The sequence below is a fragment of the Pan troglodytes genome, chromosome 5 (assembly GCF_028858775.2).
Source record: "Pan troglodytes isolate AG18354 chromosome 5, NHGRI_mPanTro3-v2.0_pri, whole genome shotgun sequence".
Classification (NCBI taxonomy): domain Eukaryota; kingdom Metazoa; phylum Chordata; class Mammalia; order Primates; family Hominidae; genus Pan; species Pan troglodytes.
Window position 1 is genome coordinate 147,338,941 of NC_072403.2, and position 23,791 is coordinate 147,362,731.

At 38.4% G+C, this 23,791-nt stretch overlaps 2 protein-coding genes across 33 annotated transcripts in view; one reads left to right on the forward strand and one right to left on the reverse strand.

Moving 5' to 3' along the window:
- AHI1 (Abelson helper integration site 1) overlaps positions 1 to 22,900 on the reverse strand; it is a 217,531-nt gene extending 194,631 nt beyond the window's left edge. For 17 of the 32 annotated variants that reach the window (XR_010157779.1, XR_010157782.1, XR_010157781.1 and 14 more), the window contains exons 1-3: positions 22,716 to 22,868; positions 17,369 to 17,432; positions 15,766 to 15,890 (exon numbers count right to left, since the gene is read on the reverse strand). Coding sequence is in view for 26 of the 32 variants with exons in the window: in XM_054686934.2 (XP_054542909.1) it covers positions 15,766 to 15,890; positions 17,369 to 17,378 (135 nt within the window). In the remaining 6 variants the exon portion in view is untranslated. Of the gene's footprint in view, positions 1 to 15,765; positions 15,891 to 17,368; positions 17,433 to 20,671; positions 20,843 to 20,946; positions 21,021 to 22,320; positions 22,383 to 22,715 lie in introns of all 32 variants that reach the window. The other 15 variants (XM_063812656.1, XM_054686938.2, XM_063812652.1 and 12 more) reach the window with 7 other exon arrangements.
- Positions 22,901 to 22,942: 42 nt separating this feature from the next.
- PDE7B (phosphodiesterase 7B) overlaps positions 22,943 to 23,791 on the forward strand; it is a 686,767-nt gene continuing 685,918 nt past the window's right edge. Inside the window, exon 1 of the mRNA XM_063812658.1 lies at positions 22,943 to 23,133. The gene's annotated coding sequence lies outside the window, so the exon portion shown is untranslated. The remainder of the gene's footprint in view (positions 23,134 to 23,791) is intronic.

Genomic DNA, 23,791 nt, shown 5'->3' on the forward strand with positions numbered 1-23,791 from the left:
AAAGGATTTTGGTATGTATTTTTCTTGCAATCTTTGTCTGGTTTTGGCAGCTGTGTAATTATTGCCCACAAAAAGGAGTGGACAAGGATCACCTCTTATTTTACAGTCTGGAAGAGTCTGTATAGAATTGGCATTATTCTTTCAGCAAATGTTTGAGAAAAGTTACTAATGAAGCCACCTGGGAGTAGTTTCCTTTGACAAAAGATTTTTAACTACAGATTCCGTTTTTTTAAAAGATACATAATGTTCGAGTTATCTATTTCTTTTTGAGTGAGCTTCAGTAGTTTGTGCCCTTCATGTAATTTACACATTTCATCTAAACTGCTAAATTTATTGTCATAAAGTTACTCATAATACTCTTATTATCCTTTTAAGGTCTGTAGCATCTAAAGTGAATACCCTCTTACAATCCTGATATCGGCAATTTGCGTCTTCTTTCCTTGTTTCCCAATCAGCCTGGTTACAGGTAGTACAGAAAACAGTTAACTCATGAGCCTGGGTTGCTAAAAAGCTGCAAATCCCAAGAAGGGCATATTTTTAGGACCAGTCCTTGAAATGTTGTGCTTGATAAGAGTGTTTCTAAATGCCTGAAGCCTTGGGCCACACTGTAACAGTTTTGCCAGAAAGCTTATGTTAGCAATGTGATTTATGGTGAACATGTGTTTTTGCTTTGGGGGTTTGGAGTCTGAGCAGCTGAGGTCGGTGACATAGGCACTGAATGCTCTGCCTCTACACAAAGCCCACATAGCCCTCTACACAAAACCATGAACATCAAGGCTTGGGTTGAGCTTCCCTGGGTGGCAACACATTGCACATTTTGTCACATGTTGTTGGAGGAATTAAGTGAGTCCCTTGCAACTCTACTGGGGGGTGCACCTGAAAGCTTGCACCTGGTTTCTCCTGGGCTGTGTCCCATGCACCTTTTCCCTTTGCTGATTTTAATCTGTATCCTTTTGCAGTAATAAATGGTGTGGGTATAACAGCTTTTGAGTCCTGTGAGTCTCTCTAGTGAATTATCAAGCCTGGGGGTGGCCATGGAAACCCCCAACACATATGATAACCAATTTTATTACTCTTTTAAAAAATTGCATTTGGATTTACTGAAGGTTTTCTATTTTACTGATTTATACTCTTCTTATTTCTATCCTGTGTTTATTTTGTCTAATTTGTTCTTCACACTTTTTTAAGGTGAAAGCTTCAATGATGGATCTCAGACCATTCCTCATTTTTAATGTAATGCTACAAGTTTCCTTCTAAGTAATGCTTCAGCAGCAATCCATAAATTTTGATATGCTGTAATTTCATTTTTAGTTAGTTCAAAATATGTTCTAATTCTTTTGTGTTTTCTTCTTCAATACATTGATCTGGGGTCTTATTGAACTTCCAAATATTTGGTGATACTGCAGATAACTTTTGGTTAACTATTTCTAATTTGATGCTGTTGTGGCCTAAGAAAACATTTTGTATTATTTTAAAATTTTCTTTTACATTTAAAATTTTTATTTAATTTTTATATATAAAATAAAGCTATGTAGACTTGTTTTATGGGCCAGAATGATGTCTGTCTCGGTGAATATTCCATATGCACTAGAAAACAATGAGTATTCTGTGTTTGTTGGGTACAATGTTCCCATAAAACTCAACTCAAATTTGTCAGTTACTGAAATCTACATTCTTACTGATTTTTTGACTACTTGTTATATCAATTTCTGAGAGAGGATACTAACATATCTAACTGTAATTGCTGATTTATCTATTTCTCATTTCATTTCTATAGGTTTTTGCTTTGCATATTTTGAAGCTTTGTTATGAGTTTCATACACAGTCAGTTATATCCTTGATACTGACACGTTTATCATTAAAAAGATTCCTTTTCATCTTTGGCAATATTCTTTATTGTAAAATATACTTTCTTTGATATCAATATAACAACTCCAGTTTTCTTTTTACTAGTGTTAGCATGATATATGCTTCCATTCTTTAAATATTAACCTACCTATGCCCTTATATTGAAAGCAAGTTTCTTATAGTCAACATATAGTTGGGTCTTATTTGCCAATCTGACACTTTCTACTTTTCACTTGGACCATCCACATTTAAATTATTCTTGATATTGCTGAGTTTAAATATACTATTCTATTATTTCCTTTCTGTTTGTCCTATTTGTTTTTTGTCTCTTTGTCCTCTTTTTTTTTCTTTTTTTTTTGAGACAGAGTCTCGCTCTGTCACCCAGGCTGGAGTGCAGTGGTGTGATCTCAGCTCACTCCAAGCTCCACCTCCCGGGTTCATGCCATTCTCCTGCCTCAGCCTCCGGAGTAGCTGGGACTACAGGCGCCCAACACCACGCCTGGCTAATTTTTTGTATTTTTAGTAGAGACGGGGTTTCACCGTGTTAGCCAGGATGGTCTCTATCTCCTGACCTCGTGATCCACTCGCCTCGGCCTCCCAAAGTGCTGGGATTACAGGCGTGAGCCACCATGCCCGGCCCTCTTTGCCCTCTTTTCCAACTATCTTTCTCAACAGATTTTTGTGATTCCATTATATCATTATTGGCTTTTTAGCTATCCTTTTAAAACAAATTTATGAAGACTCTAGGTTTTATAATACACATATTTAGCTTCTCATTGTTGATATGGTTTGGCTCTGTGTCTCCACCTAAATCTCATGTTGAATTGTAATTTCCATGTGTTGAAGGAGGGGCCTGGTGGGAGGTGACTGAATCATGGGGACGGATATCCCCTTGCTGTTCTCGTGATGGAGTTCTTGCAAGATCTGATTGTTTGAAAGTGTGTAGCACGTCCTCCTTCGCACTCTCTCTCTCTCTCCTGCTCTGGCCATGTGAAGTCCATGCCCGCTTCCCCTTCACCTTCCACCATGAATATAAATTTCCTGAGATCTCCCCAGCTATGCCTCCTGTATAGCCTGTTGAATTGTGAGTAATTAAACCTCTTTTCTCATAAATTACCCAGTCTCCGCTCTGTTGCCCAGGCTGGAATGCAGTGGTGTGATCCTGGCTCACTGCAGCCTCTGCCTCCCAGGTTCAAGTTGTTCTCCTGCCTCAGCCTCCTGAGCAGCTGGGACTACAGGCATGTGCCACCACACCCGGCTAATTTTTTTTTTTATTTTTAGTACAGAGAGGGTTTCACCATGTTGGCCAGGCTAGTCTCAAACACCTGACCTCAGGTGATCTGCCCACTTTGGCCTCCCAAAGTGCTGGGATTACAGGCATGAGCCACAGCACCGAGCCTCAGGTAGTTCTTTAGAGCAGTGTGAGAACGGACTAATATGAAAATTGGTACCAGAGAAGTGGGGCATTGCTATAAAGATACCTGAAAATGTGGAAGTGACTTTGGAACTGGGTAACAGGCAAAAGTTGGAACAGTTTGAAGGGCTCAGAAGAAGACAGGAAGGTTTGGAACTTCATAGAGACTTGTTGAATGGTTATGACCAAAATGCAGATACTGATATGAACAGAGATGGCCAGGCTGACGAGGTCTCAGATGGAGATGAAGAACTTATTGGGAACTGGAGTAAAGGCCACTCTTGCTATACTTTAGCAGAGACTGGTGGCACTGTGCCCCTGCTCTAGAGATATGCGGAGCACTGAACCTGAGAGAGATGATTTAGGGTATCTGGTGAAAGAAATGTATAAGCAGCAAAGTGTTCAGATGTGGCCTAGTTGCTGCTAAAAAACTATGCTCATTTGCATAAAGAAAGAAATGACTTGAAGGAGGAATTTATATTTAAAAGGGAAGCAGAGCACGAAAGTTTGGAAAATTTGCAGCCTGATCAAGAGGTTAAAAAGAAAAACCAGTTTTCTGAGGAGGAATTCTAGGCTGCAGAAATGTGCACAAATAAAGAAAAGCCAAATGTTAATAGCACAGACAATGGGGAAAATGCCTCCAGTTCATTTCAGAGACCTCCACAGCAGCCCTTCCTATCACAGGCCTGGAAGCCTAGGAGGAAAAAATGGTTTCATGGGCCAGGCCCAGGGCCTCGCTGCTCTGTGCAGCCTTGAGACATGGGGCCCTGTGTCCCAGCTGCTCTGGCTCCAGCTGTGGCTAAAAGAGGCCAAAATACAGCTCAGGCTATTAATTTAGAGGGTGAAAGCCCCAAGTCTTGGCAGCTTCCGTGTGGTATTGAGCCTGTGGGTGTGCAGAAGGCAAGAGTTGAGGTTTAGAAACCTCTGCCTAGATTACAGAGGATGTATAGAAATGCTTGGATGTCCAGGTAGAAGTCCACTGCAGGGGTGGAACCCTCATGGAGAACCTCTACTAGGGCAGTGCAGAAGAGAAATGAGGGGTTACAGCCCCTACACAGTCTCCACTGGGGCACTGCCTAGTAGATCTGTGAGAAGAGGGCCACTGTCCTCCAGACCTCAGAATTGTAGATCTAGATAGTTTGCACCATGCACCCAGAAAAGCCACAGGCACTCAATGCCAGCCAGTGAAAGCAGCTGCAGGGGCTGTACCCTGCAGAGCCACAGGGTAGAGCTGCCCAAGGCCTTGGGAGCCTCCCCCTTGAGTCAGGGTCGTCTAGATGTGAGACATGGAGTCAAAGGAGATTATTTTGGAGCTTTAAAATTTAATGACTGCCCTGCTGGGTTCTGGACTTGCATGGGGCCTATAGCCCCTTTGTTTTGGGCAATCTCTCACTTTTGGAATGGGAGCATTTACCCAATCCCTGTCCCCACATTGTATCTTGGAAATAACTAACTTTTTTTTATTTTACAGGCTCATAGATGGAAGAGACTTGCCTTGTGTCAGATGAGATTTTGGACTGTGGAATTTTGGGTTCATGTTGAAATAAGTTAAGACTTGGGGAACTGTTGAGACAGCATGATTGTGTTTTGAAATGTGAGAAGGACATGAGATTTGGGAGGGGCCAGGGGTGGAATGATATGGTTTGGCTCTGTGTATCTACCCAAATCTCATGATGAATTACCACATGTTGAAAGAGGCACCAGGTGGGAGGTGACTGAATCATAGGTGTCAACTTCCCTCTTGCTGTTCTCATGAGTTCTCCTGAGATCCTGTTGTTTGAAAGTGTGTAGCACTTCTCCCTTTGCTCACTCTCTCTCCAGCTCTGGCCATGTGAAGACTGTGCCTGCTTCCCATTCCACCATTATTGTAGTGTCTGGAAGCCTCCCCAGCCATGCCCCTCCAATACAGCGTGCTGAACTGTGAGGTGACTAAATCTCTTTTCTTCATAAATTACCCACTCTCAGTTAGCTCTTTATAGCAGTGAGAGCAGACTAATACAATTTTCTACCATTAAATAATGCCACTTCACATGCATTTTAAGAAATTCAGCCAGGCGTGGTGGCTTACGCCTGTAATCGCAGCACTTTGGGAACACAAGGCAGGAGGATCACATGGACCCAGAAGTTCAAGACCAGCCTGGGCAATACAGTGAGACCCTGTCTCTACAGAAAAAAACAAAAATTAGCCAGATGTGGTGGTGTGCACCTGTAGTCCAAGCTACTGAGGGCGTGGAGGTGGGAGAATTGCTTAAGCCCAGGAGGTCAAGGCTGCAGTGAGCTGTGCTCTCACCACTGCACTCCAGCCTGAGTGACAGAGCAAGACCCTGTCTTAAAAAAAAAAAAAGAAGAAAGAAACTCACAAAAGTATACTTCTATTTATTTCCTCCCATACTTTGTGCTATGTGGGTCTTACAGTCTGAACATTTGTCCTCTCAAACTCATGTTAAAATTTAGTCCTTAATTTGGCAGTATTGAAAGTTGGGGCCTTTTAGTGGTGATTGAGTAATGAGGACTTTGCCCTCGTGAGCAGATTAATCCATCAATGGGTTAACCAATTTATGGATTAATGGGCTAACAGATTAGGGCAGGGGTCCTCATGCCCCAGGCCTCAGACCAGTACTGGTCCATGGCCTTTTACAAATCAGGCCGCACAGCAGGAAGTGAGCGGTGGGTGAGAGCATTATTGGCTGAGCTCCACCTCCTGTCAGACCAGCAGCAGCATTAGATTCTCATAGGAGCAACAACCCTATTACAAACGACTCATGCAAGAGACCTAGGTTGCACGTTCCTTATGAGAATCTAACTAATACCTGATGATCTGAGATGGAACACTTTCATCCTGAAACCATCCCCCCTGGCCCACTCCATGGAAAAATTGTCTTCCACAAAACTGGCCCCTGGTGCCAAAAAGGTTGGGGACGGCTGGATTAGATCATCATAACGGTGGGGCTGGTGGCTTTATAAGAGGCAGACTTGAGCTAACACATTCAGCCCCCTTGGCATATGATGCTCTGCACTGCCTTGGGACTGTAGAGTCCTCACCAGCAAAAAGGCTCTCATCAGATGTGAATCCTTGACCTTGGACTTCTTAGCCTTAAAACCCGTAAGAAATAAATTCCTTTTCTTTATAAATTATGTTTCTGGCATTCTGTTATAAGCAACAGAAAACTAAGACAGTTGTTAAATCATTTACTTCTACAAATAAAGGTTGAATATCCCTTACACAAAATGCTTGAGACAAAAAGTGTTTCAGATTTCTTTGGATTTTGTATATCTGCATTATATTTACTGGTTCAACATCCCTAATTTAAAATTCAAAATCCAAAATGCTCAAATGACCATTTCCTTTGAGCATATTCATGCTCAAAATGTTTTGGATTCTTGACCATTTTGGATTTCAGATTAGGGACACTCAACGTTTATTATAAATCCTATTAAAAAAACCTAATTATTCTTGCTTTTATAAAACATATTTTAAAGAGATTTTTTAGTAAGAGAAAAATCCTTCTATATCACGTTTACTATTTGTTGTGCTCTTCTTTTTTGTAAATCAAAATTTCCACTTGGTATTGTTGTCCTTTTTTTTTTTTTTAACACTTTTTTATACTACAGGTTTACTGACAAATTCTTTCAGCTTTTGTACACCTCAAAAAGTTTTTATTTCGCCTTCATTTTTGCAAGGAGACATATCTTGCAAAAATGAAGGCGAAATAATAACTTTTTGAGGACCGAGAATTTTAGGTTGACAATTTTTTTTTCATTCAGTATTTTAAAATATTGTTCCATTGTCTTTTAGCTAGAATAGTTTCTGATGAGAAGTCTGCTGTCATTATTCTCCTATATAAAATGTCTTTATTTTCTTTGGCTACTTTTAAGATTTCCAATTTATCCTTCATTTTCAGAAACAGTAGTATGATTTTTTCATATTTCTTCGTTTATGACCTGTTGAGCTTCTCTGATCTGTGGGTGTATTGTTTCCACACAGTCTACAAAGTTTTTAGTCATTATTTCTTCCAATGTATTCTGTCCCCACTCCTCAGGTTTCAAGTACACGTAAGTTAAAATGCCTAATATTGTCCTATAGGTCATTGGTGTTCTCTTCCTCCTCCTCTCCAATTCCTATTCCAAAGGCCTTTTTTAGTAGTATGCTGTTAAACTCTCCAGTAAGAATAGGGCAGTATAAACAAAAAGCCTAGTCTAGTGTTTACCAACTTCCATGATGTAAGTATTCACATAAATAGCCAATTTCAAGTTACTAATGGTTTAACAACCAGTTTACAAAATTCCCTAATATTTAACAACTAGCTCTTATAAACCTGGACAGGCCATGCCAGCCCACCACTGCTTTTTTTTGTTTGTTTGATTTGAGTAATTTATATTGTTATTTCTTGACATTTACTGATCATTTTAATGCACTGTCCAGTATGCTAATTGCATACAGTCAATTTAAAATTTTGAATACTTTTATTTTTTTAATCTGTAGAAGTATAATTTGGTCTTTGAAAATATGTTCTATTTCTTTCTTTTACATCTTTTTTATGTTTTCCTATTCCTCTCCTAGAGTCTGTTTCTATTGATTGACTTATCTTTTGGTAATGGGTCGTGTTATCTTTCTTTTTTTAAATGCCTGGTAGATTTGACTGAATATCTGACATTATCAACTTTATATTGTTGGTGGCTGGATTTTGTTGGGAATCCTTTAAATACTGCTGGGCTTTGCTCTGGGATACAGTTAAATTTCTTCAACCAGTATAATCCATTTAAGGCTTTTTTTTTTTTTTTTTTTTTTTTTGAGACAGAGTCTCACTCTGTCACCTGAGCTGGAGTGCAATGGTGAGATCTCAGCTCACTGCAACCTCCACCTCCCGGCTTCAAGTGATTCTCCTGCCTCGGCCTCCCAAGTAGCTGGGACTACAGCTGCCTGCCACCACACCTGGCTAATTTATTTTTTTGTATTTTTAGTAGAGACGGGGTTTCACTATGTTGGCCAGGCTGGTCTTGAACTCCTGACTTCGTGATCAGCCCACCTTGGCCTCCCAAAGTGCTGGGATTACAAGCGTGAGCCACCACACCCAGCCCATTTAAGGCTTTTTAAATTTAGTTACCCCCTGAAAACATTGGGGTTCTAAACTTGTTTTTGACACAGCCAAGGTAATTACAGATTTATAAGCTAAATCCAGGCCAGCACTTATATAGGTGAATGAACACATGAAAGATATTATTAATACCTAGGAAACCATGAAGATTTTCTACCCTTTTAAAATCAATTCACTGCACAAAACAAAAAGTTTGAGAGAATGTAATTCATAAGATGAAGAAGCTATCACCTCTACAAAAGAACTATTATAAAAATAAAGTGAGAGAGGATAAAATCAAGATAATACGGTATACACAATAAAAGTGAGGAAATTTTGGCTCAACTATCCCCTTTTAAAAGAATGTATACGCAACTTCATAAATAATTATAGCTACAATTTGAGTGCTTACTCTTAACAATTTATATTTATTTGTTCCAGTTACTATTGCTGAGTATCAAACCACTCCAGACTTAGCAGTGTAAAATAATAAGCGGTTTATTATGCTCTGAGCCCAGTATATTCTCTTTATTTATCAAGCCCCTCTTATCTAATTCCTGATGCTTTGATTCCACAATCCATCACTTCAATCATCACCTGCCATTTTCATGTACTTCCTATCCATACACTTGTCTGGTAAAACTGCAGGCACTGTTCAAATTTAGTGAACTTTACTTCCATAATTATAACCAGGCTATTGAATACTGCTGGAAAAACCTGAACCACTTCAAAGACAGTGTATTAGTCCATTTTCACACCGCTGATAAAGACATAACTGAGACTGGGCAATTTACAAATGAAAGAGGTTTAATGGACTTAAAGTTCCACATGGCTGTGGCCTCACAATCATGGTGGAAGGCAAGGTGGAGCAAGTCACATCTTACATGGATGGTGGCAGACAAAGAGAGAGCTTGTGCAGGGAAACTCCCATTTTTAAAACCATCAGATCTTGTGAGACTTATTCACTATGATGAGAACAGCATGGGAAAGACCTGCTCCCACGATTCAATTACCTCCCACTGAGTTCCTCCCATGACACATGGGAATTGTGGGAGTTACAATTCAAGATGAGATTTGGGTGGGGACACAGCCAAACCATGTCACATGTTGTACTGTTACCTTTCTACCAGCATCCTACCAAAAAGCCTTGCTCGCTACCTTACTACTAATAAACTTTTAAATACTTTTTTGATAAGCAAAAATATCTTGGTATTCCAATCTGAATCTCTTTTAAAATATTACTACATTTTATTAGTCAATGTTATTTTCTCTTGTATCTGGTTTTATTTTTTCATTCCTTTTGCTCACTTAGCTGTTATCTTAATATTTATGACATCAATTTATGCAACTTCTTTACAAGTTAACAAAAGGGATGAAACTTACTCATAATTTTATTCCAAGGATTATAGGATAATTATAAAATACTCAGAAGGTCCTTCTTATTCCACATTATGTAGTTGCTCAATAAGTATTAGCAATTATTATCACTAGCTGTATGTAAGACTATTAATGCTATGACTATAAAAATATTACATATTTTTCTCAGTGAGTTGGTTTTTGACCAAAAAAAAAAACGTATACATTAGATTTATTCATTCATTCAACAAATACTTATTGAGTCTTCTGTGTGCAGGCAGAAAATGCTGTCTTTATTTGGGAGGTCTTTTATCCCTTTTAAGAACAGAGTATCTTTCCACACTGGAATGTTAAACCAGCCAGCCATTTTTAATTTCTTATGGAAATATCTGCCTATTAGATTTTTACATTTAAGTTTGTTAGTTATCTGAAATGTAATTTTTAGTTTGTGAGATAAAATTCCTTCCCTCAAAAGCTAAAGCAACCTAACAATAATATTTATTAATTATATTTACAATTTCTTTCTTTTTTTTTTTGAGAGAGTTTCGCTCTTGTAGCCCAGGCTGGAGTGAGGTGGCATGATCTAGGCTCACTGAAACCTCCACCTCCCGGGTTCAAGCAATTCTCATGCCTCAGCCACTCAAGTAGCTGGGATTACAGGTACACAACATCATGCCTGGCTAATTTTTTGTATTTTTAGTAGAGACTAGGTTTCAACATGTTGGCCAGGCTGGTCTTGAACTGCTGGCCTCAAGTGATCTGCCTGCCTTGGCCTCTTAAAATGCTAGGACTACAAGTGTGAGCCACTGTGCCTGGCCTTTTGTTTTAAATATTTAAATATTTCAGTTAATCTTCCTTTTGTATTTTTCTGCATTAACTTTAGCCTAATTTTGCAACTAAAGAAATCATCCACTGGAAACTATTACAATTGGATTAAACCTAAAAATTAATCTGGAAACAACTGGTATATATAAAGTGCAAACTATGTGTAATATCTACTAATAAATTTTTTCTATTTGAATCTGTACTTTTGGAAAATTTACTTTTAAGATCTTTCAGGACTTTTGTAGTTTCTATGTAGGTGATATCTATCTGTTAATTTTTGTATTTTTCTCCAATATTTTCTTATTGTTTCTAGCTATAATCTTTAATTTTGTATACTTATTTTCTTCACATAGGTTGATTCACATAGGTTTTCTAATATTAGCATTCAAACCATCAATAATGATCATTTGTTCTCCTCACTAAGTGTCACATTATTTGCCCACACTGTACACTACACACTGGCATAACAGGGAGCCTGTTATGGCTCACACCTGTAGTCCTAGCATTTTGGGAGGCCAAGGCAGGCACATCACCATAGAATCAGTAGGACCTGGATTCACTATTATTAGTTATATGATCCTGGGTACATTTCTTAACCTCTGTGCCTCAGTTCTTCAGTTTATACTGATTTTATAGGATGCATGTGAGAATTAGATGAGTTAATACATGTAAAGCACTTATTATGGTGCCTGCTATGCAACAAATATGGACAAATACCTATTGAAAAAAAGCTATCATATCTTTATGCTTCATGCCTTAACATATTTACTTCAAGATTACTAAACAGTTATGATGAAAAGACATCTTCCCTTGCAGGTCCTGATTTTAAAGGAAGAACCTGTAGGCTAGGTGTCTCCCTTTCCAAAGGGACCCATGGAAAACTATCGAAATCATACATAATATACCATGTATATTGTGGATTTGAATTTTCCTAGAACCCCACAGCATGCTCTAGGTTTGTTGCTCACATGTATGGTTTTCACACACATGAACACCAAAATGTTCTAAAAAATCCATTACTATCCTATTTCCAATTAAAATATGATAGCTTTTTTCCTTATTTTTATATTATATAGTTTTATTCAATTTATTTGCACTAACATCTTAATATTGACTGATATCCAATTATTAAGCTATTCTTGAGTTCTTGGGGGGAACTATCTGGCTGAGATAGATTATTCTTTTAACAAGATTAATTTCAATGTGTTCATATATTTATATAGGGTTTTTTGTTCTCTTAACGCACATTCATAAATGAGACAGCTATAAGTTTCTTTTCAGGAAGAAAAACATAGACAACTGTCTATATTTTTGCACAATTTTACTTTTAAACTTTATGTCATTTTGTTTAATGTGTGAATCTTGCAAGTAAAATACCTGATATTTTATTTATTATTAGTATTATTTTTGAGATAGGATCTCCCTCTATCACTCTGGTTGGAATGCAATGGCATGATTATGGCTCACTGCAGCCTCGACTTCCCAGGCTCAAGCAATCCTCCCACCTCAGCCTCCCGAGTAGCTAGGACTACAGGTGCATGCCACCATGCCCAGGTAAGTTTTTATTTTTTGAGAGACGGGATCTTATTATGTTGCCCAGGCTAGTCTTGAACTCCTGCACTCAAGCAATTCTCCCACCTTGGATTTCCAGAGTGTTGGGATTACAGGCATGAGCTACCATGCCTGGTCCTGATATTTTAAAAGTCTATTTTTGAACCCACTTTTTAAAATACGAAGCTTAAACTATTTACATTTATTGTCATGACTGAGTTTGCTCTTAAATTTCTTATTTCATTACATTCTTTTAAAAAAACTCAATTTTTTTAACTCTGACAACTTAGAAAGTGTAATAATCTATTTTATATATATATCACTTGTTTTATTTATTTCAAACTCTAGGATGAAATAATAACTTTTAACTATACGCTAGGGACAAGAGTAATGGTTACGTGACTTTTTCTTCCTAAGCTAGGATGCTTTGCTCAATCTTTGAAAACAATTTGGTTCTGTTCTCTCACATTATCATATACATACATCTAATGTAAAATCTTCAGGAATTATTCTGGACATATATAATAATTAAGAAAGTTCTACATATTTAACTGATTTCAAAGTTCATCCAATGGTATTTTCAGATCATAAATTTCCCATTAAAAAAATTTTTAACTGATACATAATAGTTGTACATATTTTGGGGGTACATGTGATATTCTGACACCATATACAGTGTATAATAATCAAATCAGAGCATCTGAGATACCCATTACTCCAAGCATTTATCTTTTATGTTGGGAACATAAATCTTCTCTTCTGGCTATTTTGAAATATACAATAAATTATTAACTGTAATTTCCCTACTGTAATACTGACTACTAGAACTTATTCCTTCTAACTATATTTTTGTACTCCTTAACCAACTTCTCTTCATCCCTTCCTCTAAGATCTTAAGATGTTCTATTCTTAAATTCTTAACTTTGATTCATATCTAGAAATGGTACTACATCTTTAATAAATCTTAAATCTTTTTTTTTTTCCAGGGAGGGAACACTGATATTTCTCTAATAATGCACATATGTTTACAACTACCATCACAAATGACTGACAACTTAGGTGACCAGATTCCTCAGGCTACAATTGTTCTCTCAGTGCTCTAAATATTTCTCCATTGTCTTTTGGATTTAGTGTTTTTACAGAGAAGTCTCAAATGTACTATATGTTTTTCTGTTTAGGTGTCTGTAATATTTATTTGACTCTTAAGATACAAACAAAAGAATTTTCTAGATATAGTTCTCATCTCATAAATTTTGCCTGGAATGCAGGATGACTCATCTCTTCAGAAATCTCAGGAAGGTTTCTTCATCATGCTCATTATTGTTTCTGCTCCACTAGTACTGTCTGGGAATACTTATCTGTGGGTCAAATATCTTTCTATGTCCTCATCATTTATTTCTTTCATTTTAGTTTTGGTCATTTCTTCCCACCTCGAATTTGTCTCCCACTTCACTGATTAGATTTTTCCGTAGTGTCAATTCCATCATTTTAGGCCTGAGATATAGTTTTAAGGAAGCAACTGAAGAACATGAACTTTAAAATTGCAGAGACTGTGGTCTTAAATCCCACTTATCCTATTTTAGACTAAATGACTTAAGGAAATCACCTAACATGTCTGTTTATAAAATTTCTCATGTGCAAAAAAAGAGTCCCAATATCTATCTTGCATGATTAACATGAGATTTAGAAATAATATTTGTAAAACTCTTATTATTGTGCCTTATATATAACTGGAACATAAGATGAACCTGCCATTATTATGAATCCCCATTTTGACTTTTTTCCTCGCTTAATTTTATTTCAGACTGCTCCATTTCTCATCTCAGCCTGTTCTGTACATAGGATTCCCTGTTCTTCTTTCAAGAAGAAGTCCTATCTTTTCAAATTGCATTAAAATAGGTAATATTGGGTTGTGGTTAAGGCAGTGGATTCTGCACTCCCACTCTCAGTGTTTGAATCCTGGTTCTACCATTTACTATGTAACTTTCAGCAAGTTACTTAACTTCTGATGTAGTTTTCTCCTGTACAGAAATAAAACCCTGTAATTTCGTCGTTTGTATGAAACGACTAAATATATATAAAGTGTTTAGAAGAGTGCCTAAAGATAGAAAGCATTCAGGTATTTAGCAAATGAAAGCAGCTATTCCTCTTTTACTTCCTAAAGTTAATCATGTCAAAAATATTTTGTTCTCCTCTAAGTCCTCTAGAAATATTCCTGTTCTTTTGAGCTGCGAAATATCTTCCTAAATATTTGTTCCTAGTGTACTTATTTCTGAAAGAAAAGAAGCCTATTCAGTGCTGGTGTTTGCAAAGAGAGGCTGGATAAATTATGCTTAGTCACCTCACACTTATGTGCCCCTCAACATTTAAACTGGACCTTAGGTAAATGGACATAGCCTCTGCCTATTCTGATTATCCATTTAATTTAAACCTTGGTCTAAATTGCATTTTGTTCATGGCTCACAACTCCCAGTTCTTTAATACTAAGAGACAATATGAGGTTCTTCTCTGAGCATAAAACATCTCTGCAGACAACTGTTTCCAGGGTTCTTTTTGCTTTTGCCCAATATAAACCACTCCATCTGAGGGGAGCGCATATACCAATAAGCAATGTTTCACCCTCCACGTCACTATTCCCTACCATATTGTGCACTAGTACCACCAGAAAAAGCACATGCTATTTCAGAGCAGCAATCACTATGGGAGTGCTAATCTGTCCCATTCTGTCAGTAGTTCGAAATTTTTGTGCAGTCGTACACCAGTGTATACACTATGAACCCTCACATATGTGCAGCTGGATTTTGGTCAATTTTACTACTTATTTTTGCCTCACTTCAGAATTTATATTGTTACATTGATAGCTGCCAGACAGAATACTAAAATGAACAGGTCTTAAGAAAAAATGGGGTAAATCTTACTACAAGCAAAATGTAGGATTATAACTCATGGTAAAACTCCTGCCAAAAAAAAAAAAAAAACAAAAAACTATGTACCATTTACACAAGAGCCTATTTATTTTTTTCTGTGAGGACAGAAGAGATAATGGTCAAAGTAGTAAAAAGCGCAACTCAAGTAGGGAGATAGGTATAAAGAGGGCATAGTGCATTAACTGTGGATGCCAATACAGACTCTTTATGATTCCAAGGGGATCAGGTTGTAGTTAGTTGCTGACCTGCTTAGTCTTTGAGCACTGTATTTTTAATTCCTTCAAGTGTGCTGCCAAAGATTCTATCATTTCAAAGTGTGCCTCAAACATAAAAGGATAATTATTACCATATGGCCATTGATTTCTCCTGGTTCTGTTGGGTAGAATCACACAGAAATAGTTTAAATAAGCACAAGCTATTCAATATCTGAAGTTAAGATACTACTTCCTAAGTTCTTCACAATTCTGGGTTTAAAATATTTTCTTCAAAAATGTTATCATGGCTAGTTTTGAGTTTCCCCACTATCTCTGGTCATTTTCCCCACTGTGTGTGTGTTCTTCCTGTAGGACAGCACTCAAGAATGAACTCAATATTCCCACAGTGATGTTGATTCTAATGTAAACTTTATTTTTACCACGTGTTATGGACCATGACATAGTGTTACTGTTTTTAATTTTCAAAATTCCTTAGAATTTTAACATAAAATGCAGCCATATCTGCATTTTATGCAGATATGTAAATCACTATTACCCAATGATCATTTACTTACTGAGATGTTTTCTTCAGACTTGACAAGCTTTTTCTTCAGTTTTTTCTTTTCATGCATTAGATCACTGTGGGTCTTAAGCAATTCTTCAAAGCGAACTTTGGTTTTTACTTTTGCTTCACTCTCAGCTACAAAAGATACAGCCATGTGATTTTGTAAACGACTCTAACATAACACCCAACCTACACTACTAGGATGTTAAGAAATAAGTTCTTGTAAATATCGGCATGAGTTCTCTAGCTACATTAGAAAAACTCACCTATCTTTCCTTCTTAAAATATTTTTTATTTTGACTTTAGTGACACAACATTCACCTGTATCCCTCTGACCTTTTTGGCCACTCACTCTAAAAGTCTCCTTTGCTAAGTTAACTTTTTATTTCTGATAAACAGTAGCATCTACCACTGTTAGTTACGTGTTATGTGGCTTTAGACAAGTTACTTAACATCTCTAAACTTCAGTTTCCTTATCTGTAAAATCACAATTATCTTATGCCAAAGATCATTTTGCGTGAAAAATGGCTAAGGTGTGCCTAGCCTGTAATCAGTATTCCACAAATATTAACAGGTTTTTCCTTTAAAACATGAAGAAGATAATGCTTAAGCCCCTGAAAATTTCCCAATTCATTTAGGATAAAATAAGTCTTTTATATGCCCTGCAGGGCTCCATACCTCCTGATCTATCTCCAGGGCTTCATATCAAGACAAATATTCCCTTAGATGCCTATGTTCTAGCTATAATACCCTTCCTTTAGCTCCTCCGTCACAGCAAGCTCCTTCCCACATGAAGCTGTTTCTGAGGCAAGCCTCCTCTAATTCCTCACCTGGCTGGTGTTAACCTGTCTGTTTAAATGCTGCCTGTAAATAAAACACCTCCTGACAAACTCATCTAATTTTCCCTTTTCTCACATAGCAGGTTGTTCTCTTCCTTCACAGCACTCAACCCAAATGGAAATTGTATAATTATTTTTATATCTATATAAAGAAACATATTTTGTTTCCCCCATAACTACATCCCCAGCTACTATTATGAGGTCTGACATAGTGTACATAGTCATTATGTTTTAAATTAATAAATGCTGAATGAATGGGTGCTCTACAGCAAGTGTCGGCAAACTATGGCCTACAGGCTAGTCACTTGTTTTTGTAAAGATTTATTGAAATCAGACATACCCATTTGATTAAGAATTGTTATAACTGCTTTCATGCTTTAAAAGAGACAGAGACACAGAGTTGAGCAGTTATAGCAGAGACTAAGCCTGAAATATTTACTAGCTGGCCCTTTTAGAAAAGATTGCCAATGCTTGTGGTGGAGTAAAACATTCAATTTTGACGATAAAGAATCAAAACTAACCCTATGTTGTAATCATTATTTACCTTGTCCATCTGAGTCCCAAACTACCATCCATTAAATACATACTAACCTTAATCACAACATTAAATAGAAAACTGAATACAAAACCAATAAGTATCTCTAAATGTAGTATATTTGGTCAATGACATCTACTGTATTCATTAATCTGTTCAAGAATCCCTTAAAATAAACCAAACTTAAAAGTAAATGTATAAAATATAAATTTTATACATAAATTTCATAGAAGTCTTACCTGTAGGCATCTCTCAGCTTTATGCAGAGGACTGAGAATGCAAAGCATTGACTCAATCAGGATCCTATCAAAACAAAGGAGATGTATTTGTAATATGGAACTTCCAAATAAAAATTATAAAACATTCTTCACACAAGATCATGCCATTGTATGTCCACTACTTCATTAAGTTTATACCAATAAAGCTATGTTCCCTTAACCCAATCTTATGCAAATGACTTGGGTACATTTGAATCAGTTTAGGGCTCTAAAATCAAGGGAAACAAACTAGATCATATCTGAAGAAAGTATTTATATATTTGAAACAAAAAAAACATTTTGAAGGCAGTGCACATCTAATGTGGTATCTTAATAAACTTTTTAAAGTGTTTTAATACATTAATGAACATTTCAACGCACTTTTAAGAAACCAAACTCCATCTCAGGATTGACTTTCCTAAGAGCATTCAATATTACATTAAAGCATGCTTGTGGGTAGCACACTCACAGTGAATTTAAATACCTCTGTGTCTGCCACTGAAAATTCTGCTACAATGGAGAAGGATAGTACAAATATTTGCACCATCTTTCTTTAATAAAACCTGGATGTGTATTACTGTGTGTCAGAACTACTCAAAACCATGGTTCAACTCAGTATGTATATTACTAAATTGCCCATTTTATTAAAAAATCGGTGTATGTCTAAAATGAACATATTCTCACATTAGAACATTTAGAACGTAATATGCATGTTTTTGAGACTAAAACTGAAGAGTGTTAAAAAAAAAAGCTGGTTCAGGAATTATTGATTTGTTTGTTTTTGAGATGGAGTCTCCCTTTGTCGAGTGCAGTGGCGTGATCTCGGCTCACTGCAACCTCCGCCTCCCAGGTTCAAGTGATTCTCCTGCCTCAGCCTCCCGAGTAGCTGGGATTACAGGTGTGCACCACCACACCCAGCTAATTTTTGTATTTTTAGTAGAGACAGGGTTTCATCATGTTGGCCAGGCTGGTCTTGAACTCCTGACCTCATATGATCTGCCCGACTCAGCCTCCCAAAGTGTTGGGATTACAGGCGTGAGCCACCACTGGGCCCAAGGCATTATTGGTTAATGCTCCAATTCCCTGGACATCCACATTCATGTTCCTCTTGCAGAAATGTCTAAGAAATTCTAAAAAGAAAAGAATGATTATGTAAACATACCTAACTATGTCAGTTAACTTAGGCAACAACTACGTGGCACCCAGTCAAAACAGACATCACTAAATCGATGGAGTAAAAATTCCTATACTTTAGTGATGGGAGCCTGTATTTACTCCTTCTAGCAGTTATAAATTTAATAAATCTAGTCTTCTACTTTCTAGTCTATATTAAATTAGAAAAGAGAAGCTGCAAAGGCAAGTGCAATGACAGCATGAGTAATTGAAACCTGAGAGCACGGAAGTAGAAAAATCATAAAACAAATAAAAATTTAATATTTATACTACTCGACGGTCATCTAGTAGGCAAGGAAAAAGCTGACCTATATTATGACTATGATTCATCAAAAAAAAGCCTGCTGTGCACTGTGGCTCATGTCTGTAATCCCAATACTTGGGAAGGATAAGGCGGGTGGATCACTTGAGGTCAGGAGTTTGAGTCCTGTCTGGCCAACATGGTAAAACCCCATCTCTACCAAAAATACAAAACTTAGTCAGGCGTGGTGGTGGGTGCCTGTAATCCCAGCTACTGGGGAGGCTGAGGCAGGAAAATCGCTTGAACCTGAAATGTGGAGGTTGCAGGGAGCCAAGACTGCACCAGTGCGCTCCAGGTGATGGAGTGAGGTAATATTTTAGAAAGATTAAATAACTAATGAAGAGGCAAGAGAAAGAATCGGAGATGATTCCCATGTTTCTAGAACTAGAATAAGTAGATTAGTAGTATCATTACACTGTAATATAATGCAGTACAGGGCAGTAGTTTAAAATCCATGTCCTAGAATTAGTTTCCATAGTCACTTGCGTGACTTTTGTTTCCTCATCTATAAAAACACCCTACCAGTGCCGACTCAAAGGGTTGTTGTAAGGGTTAAATGATTTAGAACAGTACCGTAGACAGAAGAAGCAACAATAAATGTTAGCTATAACTGTAACAGGTTGTTAGGGTGCAGTCACTGAGCTTAGTATGGGTCATGTTGAGTTGGGTATCTGAAGGGCACTGAGCAGCTACAAGCATCAGCTCCATTTTCAGATCCTTGGATCCAAATACCAGTTCTATCTGCCAGCAGATTCACCTCTATGGATATCAACTTCCTAATCTTTCACAATAATAAGAGTAAATCACTCACAGTGTTTTTATAAAGATTAAATGAGAATATGCAAATAAAATACTAGGCACAATGCCTAGCACATGGCAAGCCCTTCAAAAACAACAATTGTTATTACTGTCACGTGTGTATGTGTATGTATATAATCATATTATGTTTGTTAGGCAATCTACTAATCCAGCAGGGAGACAAAAGGCTGAAGATTTGGGAGTTATTTATAAATATGATAGTTCCAAGAAAATAAAAAGCCAATGAGAATCCTGTGAGCCTACAATATAAAGTAAAATCAGGGAGATAGGTGAAAAACTGGGAGATAGAAGCATTACAGAAGCAAACCCAAGTTTTAAAGGAGATGTTGCCTATATACTGTGTGGCATCAAAAGGGGCTGGAGGTTTTGAAGAAAGTCCACTGAATCTGCAAGTAGGAAGTCACGTGTGTCAAAGCTGTTTATAGAGGGGCAGAAACTTAGCAGGCTGGGGCTAAGGAATGAATGGAAGGTGACACCTGTAGAAGGGACATGTAGACAATTCTTTACAGAATTCTTCCAACTGTCTTCCCATCACCCCCAAAGGCAGTGACATGAGACAGTAACTCTGAGGGACAAAAACACTGTGGAAGGATTATGCTTTTTAAGATTGTTTCCACGCCGCTATCACCTTTCCCTTAAAAAAAAATCATCATCTACACAGCAACTAGTGTAATTTTCTAAAATTCAAATGTGATGGTGTCGTTTCTTCGCTTAAAATTCTTCACTAGCTCCCAAACGCACATTGAAAAAAATATCAAGTCCTTACCATTGAGGTCCAAGGCCATTTATGAAATGTCCCCTTCACACATCCACTGTGTTCCAGACATGTGAAACTACCTGCAGGCCTTCACGTGTGCCAAGTTCTCTCTTGCTTTTGTATCATTACACACATATCCCCTCCCCTGAAAAACGTTCCTCCTCCTTTGTCTCTCTAACAAACTCCTCACTATCCTTTAAAGGCAAATGATATCTTCTCTAGAGAGCATTCTCACCTTGAAGGGCATTTAAGAACTTCTCTTCTGTGCTTCCAGGGTGCCTTAATCTTTGTAGCTCCCTCTACCTCAACCTTGAATTTTCACCCTCGTAAAATGTTCTGTAACTCCCACCAAACTGCTAGCTTTGGAGGGCCAGGCCAATGCTCTCTTATAGTTATGTATCTGCCACTATGAAAGAAAAGAGAGGAGAAGAAGAGAGAAGCAAAGTGAAGAGAAGCAAAAGCAAAGCGAGTAAAAAAGACTCAGGCTTGAGCTCTAGTGTCACCACTTACTGATGTGTGGCCTTGGGCAAGCTACTTAATTTCTAATCCTTGGTTTTTCCTTGTCTGGGAATTTAAAATGGCACCTATTTTAGTATTGTAAGGAGAAGAGAAAATACCAAAAAGCAAAGTAATCAGTACATTGCAATAAAATTACTTTATGTCCATTATTATTGTATTAAAAATAAGTAAATAATTACAAATAAAATACATAAATCATATACTTATTTACTATTAACAGCTTAATACACAACTAAACTAATAAATACTAATATTATTTAATGATAACACAGCAAATACAGTACAGAAATCATCTCTAATTTTTTTTTTTTGGAGACAGAGTCTCGCTCTGTTGCCCAGGTTGGAGTGCAGTGGCACAATCTCAGCTCACTGCTGCCTCCGCCTCCTGGGTTCAAGCAATTCACCTGCCTCAGCCTCCCTGGTAGCTGGGACTACAGGTGTGGGCCATCACACCCGGCTAATTTTTGTATTTTTAGTAGAGATGGGGTTTCACCAACATTGGCCAGGCTGATACTGAACTCCTGACCTCAAGTGATCCACCCACTTTAGCCTCCCAAAGTGCTAGGATTACAGGCGTGACCCACTGCGCTCAGCCATCTCTAAATCTTAATATGTACTACAGCAAACATGATAGAATTAACGGCTAATATTTGATTAGTAACCTCTGCAAAAAATCAGATAGGACTTTAAAAGACACCTCTGATTCTTATATATTCCATTATTTTACAACTTCTCCCTCACAAACCCTTTCACAGGAGCGTCTAAGAGATATTACACAGGAAAATTAAATGGATTACATTTCATCTCATTTTATTTTACAGGCAACCTGATTACCAGCCAATATGTGGCTCAATATCAATGGGAGAAAAAACTGAGAGGCTTGATAATTCGCTTCTTAACCAAATGTTATCGCAAGGGAAAAAAAGACAAACAAAAATCCTGTATACAAAATTCAATGAATAAATCAACAAGATTCTTCATAAGTAAACAAGATTCTAACTTCATAAATATTATTCTTCACAAACAAGATTCTAGGTATGGTTTAAAAACACTTTTGGTATTTGAATTTCTTTCAAGCATTCTTTAAAAAATTTCCCAGAGTACTCATAAGAAGCAATCTTCCTCCTAACGCCCAAGCAGTAACAGCAACTGTTAATGCAACAGGTGAAAAAATTGTTGGCATCTCTTTCTCAAAAGAAAGGGAAAAGCTTTATTTTCACAATAGATGTTTTCACAGGAATGCTAAACGCAGCACAACCTTTGATAAGGATTCTTAAATGGTCTACATTTTTGTTCTATTTTTATGCATCTCGAAACAACCCTATTAATATAATTTGGCTCTTATAAATATAACAAATTGATCACCTTTTCTCAGACATAATTAAGAAGGCTTTGACAGGTTGAAGATTCAGCCCCAGGTTGACACTCTAAAAGGAAATAAACACACTCAGTACACATCTGATTTAAAAGCATTTAAATAAGAATCGGGAGTAGGAAAGGCAAAGATTGAATTCTCTATCAGAGCACCATGCTCAACTCTCCAGGGACACGGAGACCAGTGAAAGAAGCGCAAAAGTACGGTGAGGACTCTCAGAAATCGCATTCCCCCGGGACACCCGGCCCACGCTCGTCCGTCACTACGCTATCAGCCTCCGCGCTCTCGGATTCCAGCAGCCCCGACACGCCGCCCAGGAGAGGGCCGGGCAGGCCGAGCACCCCGGCCCGCGCTCCCGCCACCAGCGCACCCATGATGTACTCACGGAGAGGGGTACGCAGAACCGCCCGTCCCGCCGGAGCCGACACCCGGAGCAGTGCAAATCAACTCCCCCAGCCTAGCGGCGCGTGCGCGAAGTGAGGCGGCCACGCAGCCACCTAACCCGCCAGCGACCCGTGTCCTGAGAGCAAGCCGCGGCTCTGTGCCGCAGTGCGGACAGCGCGCCGCCTGCTGACGTCAGCGCCTGCCTACGCCGCCGTTCCCATGGCGACCGATGCGTCCCGCGCTCTAGGCGAAGACCGCGGCCCGGTCCCCGCGCCTCCACCGCCTTCTTCCAGGAGGAGGGGCCGTGCGGCGCCTGCCCGGGGGCCCTCAGGCCGCAGGCGGGCGCGAGCTTCAGGGAACTTAGGGGGCTCCCGCCTCCCCGGCCATGCGAGCGGGAACAGTCTCCTCCACTCGGAGCGGTAAGGGACCCGGAAATGCGCGGGTGCCTCTACAGAATCTTGAGTTTTCCCCGCCCTCACCTCCGAAAATGCTCTTTCCGCCTTAGAATTGTAGCTAGCGCAGGGAAAAACTGACTGGGCAAAGGAAAAGTGGGGAGGCTGTCATGGAAGCCGCCCAGAATAAGAAAATGAATGAATGAGGCAAAGAAACAGATTTGTCACTCCCCACGCGATCGCGCCCACAAAAGAAAACATGGTTTTAAGGCGTGGAAAATGAAGTTGTACTACAGACAAAATTTTAAGAAAAAATTATCCACTGTTCCTTTAGAGCTATCTCCCTGTGTGTGGAAAACAAAACAAAAGTTAAAACGCCATCCTTTTCTACACCTAATGCTCCCTCCCACTTTTCTGATTTCTGCCACAGGCGCCATCTTCAGCTCTGAGTCACCAGGGCTGGAAAAATACTAGATGCGCTACTCGTGGACTCGTGAATACACTCGTGAATACAGGCCATTTCCTGTACCTACAGCCACGCGCTGTAAGCTGTTGCTTCATTTGTACAGTGAGAGTTTATGGAGGCCAGCTTTTCCATTCTTACTGACATTGCCACACCTTACAAACTATATGTCTTGTGCTTCCCTAAATCCTGTGAGGAAGCAACGAGAAAGATTACTAATCC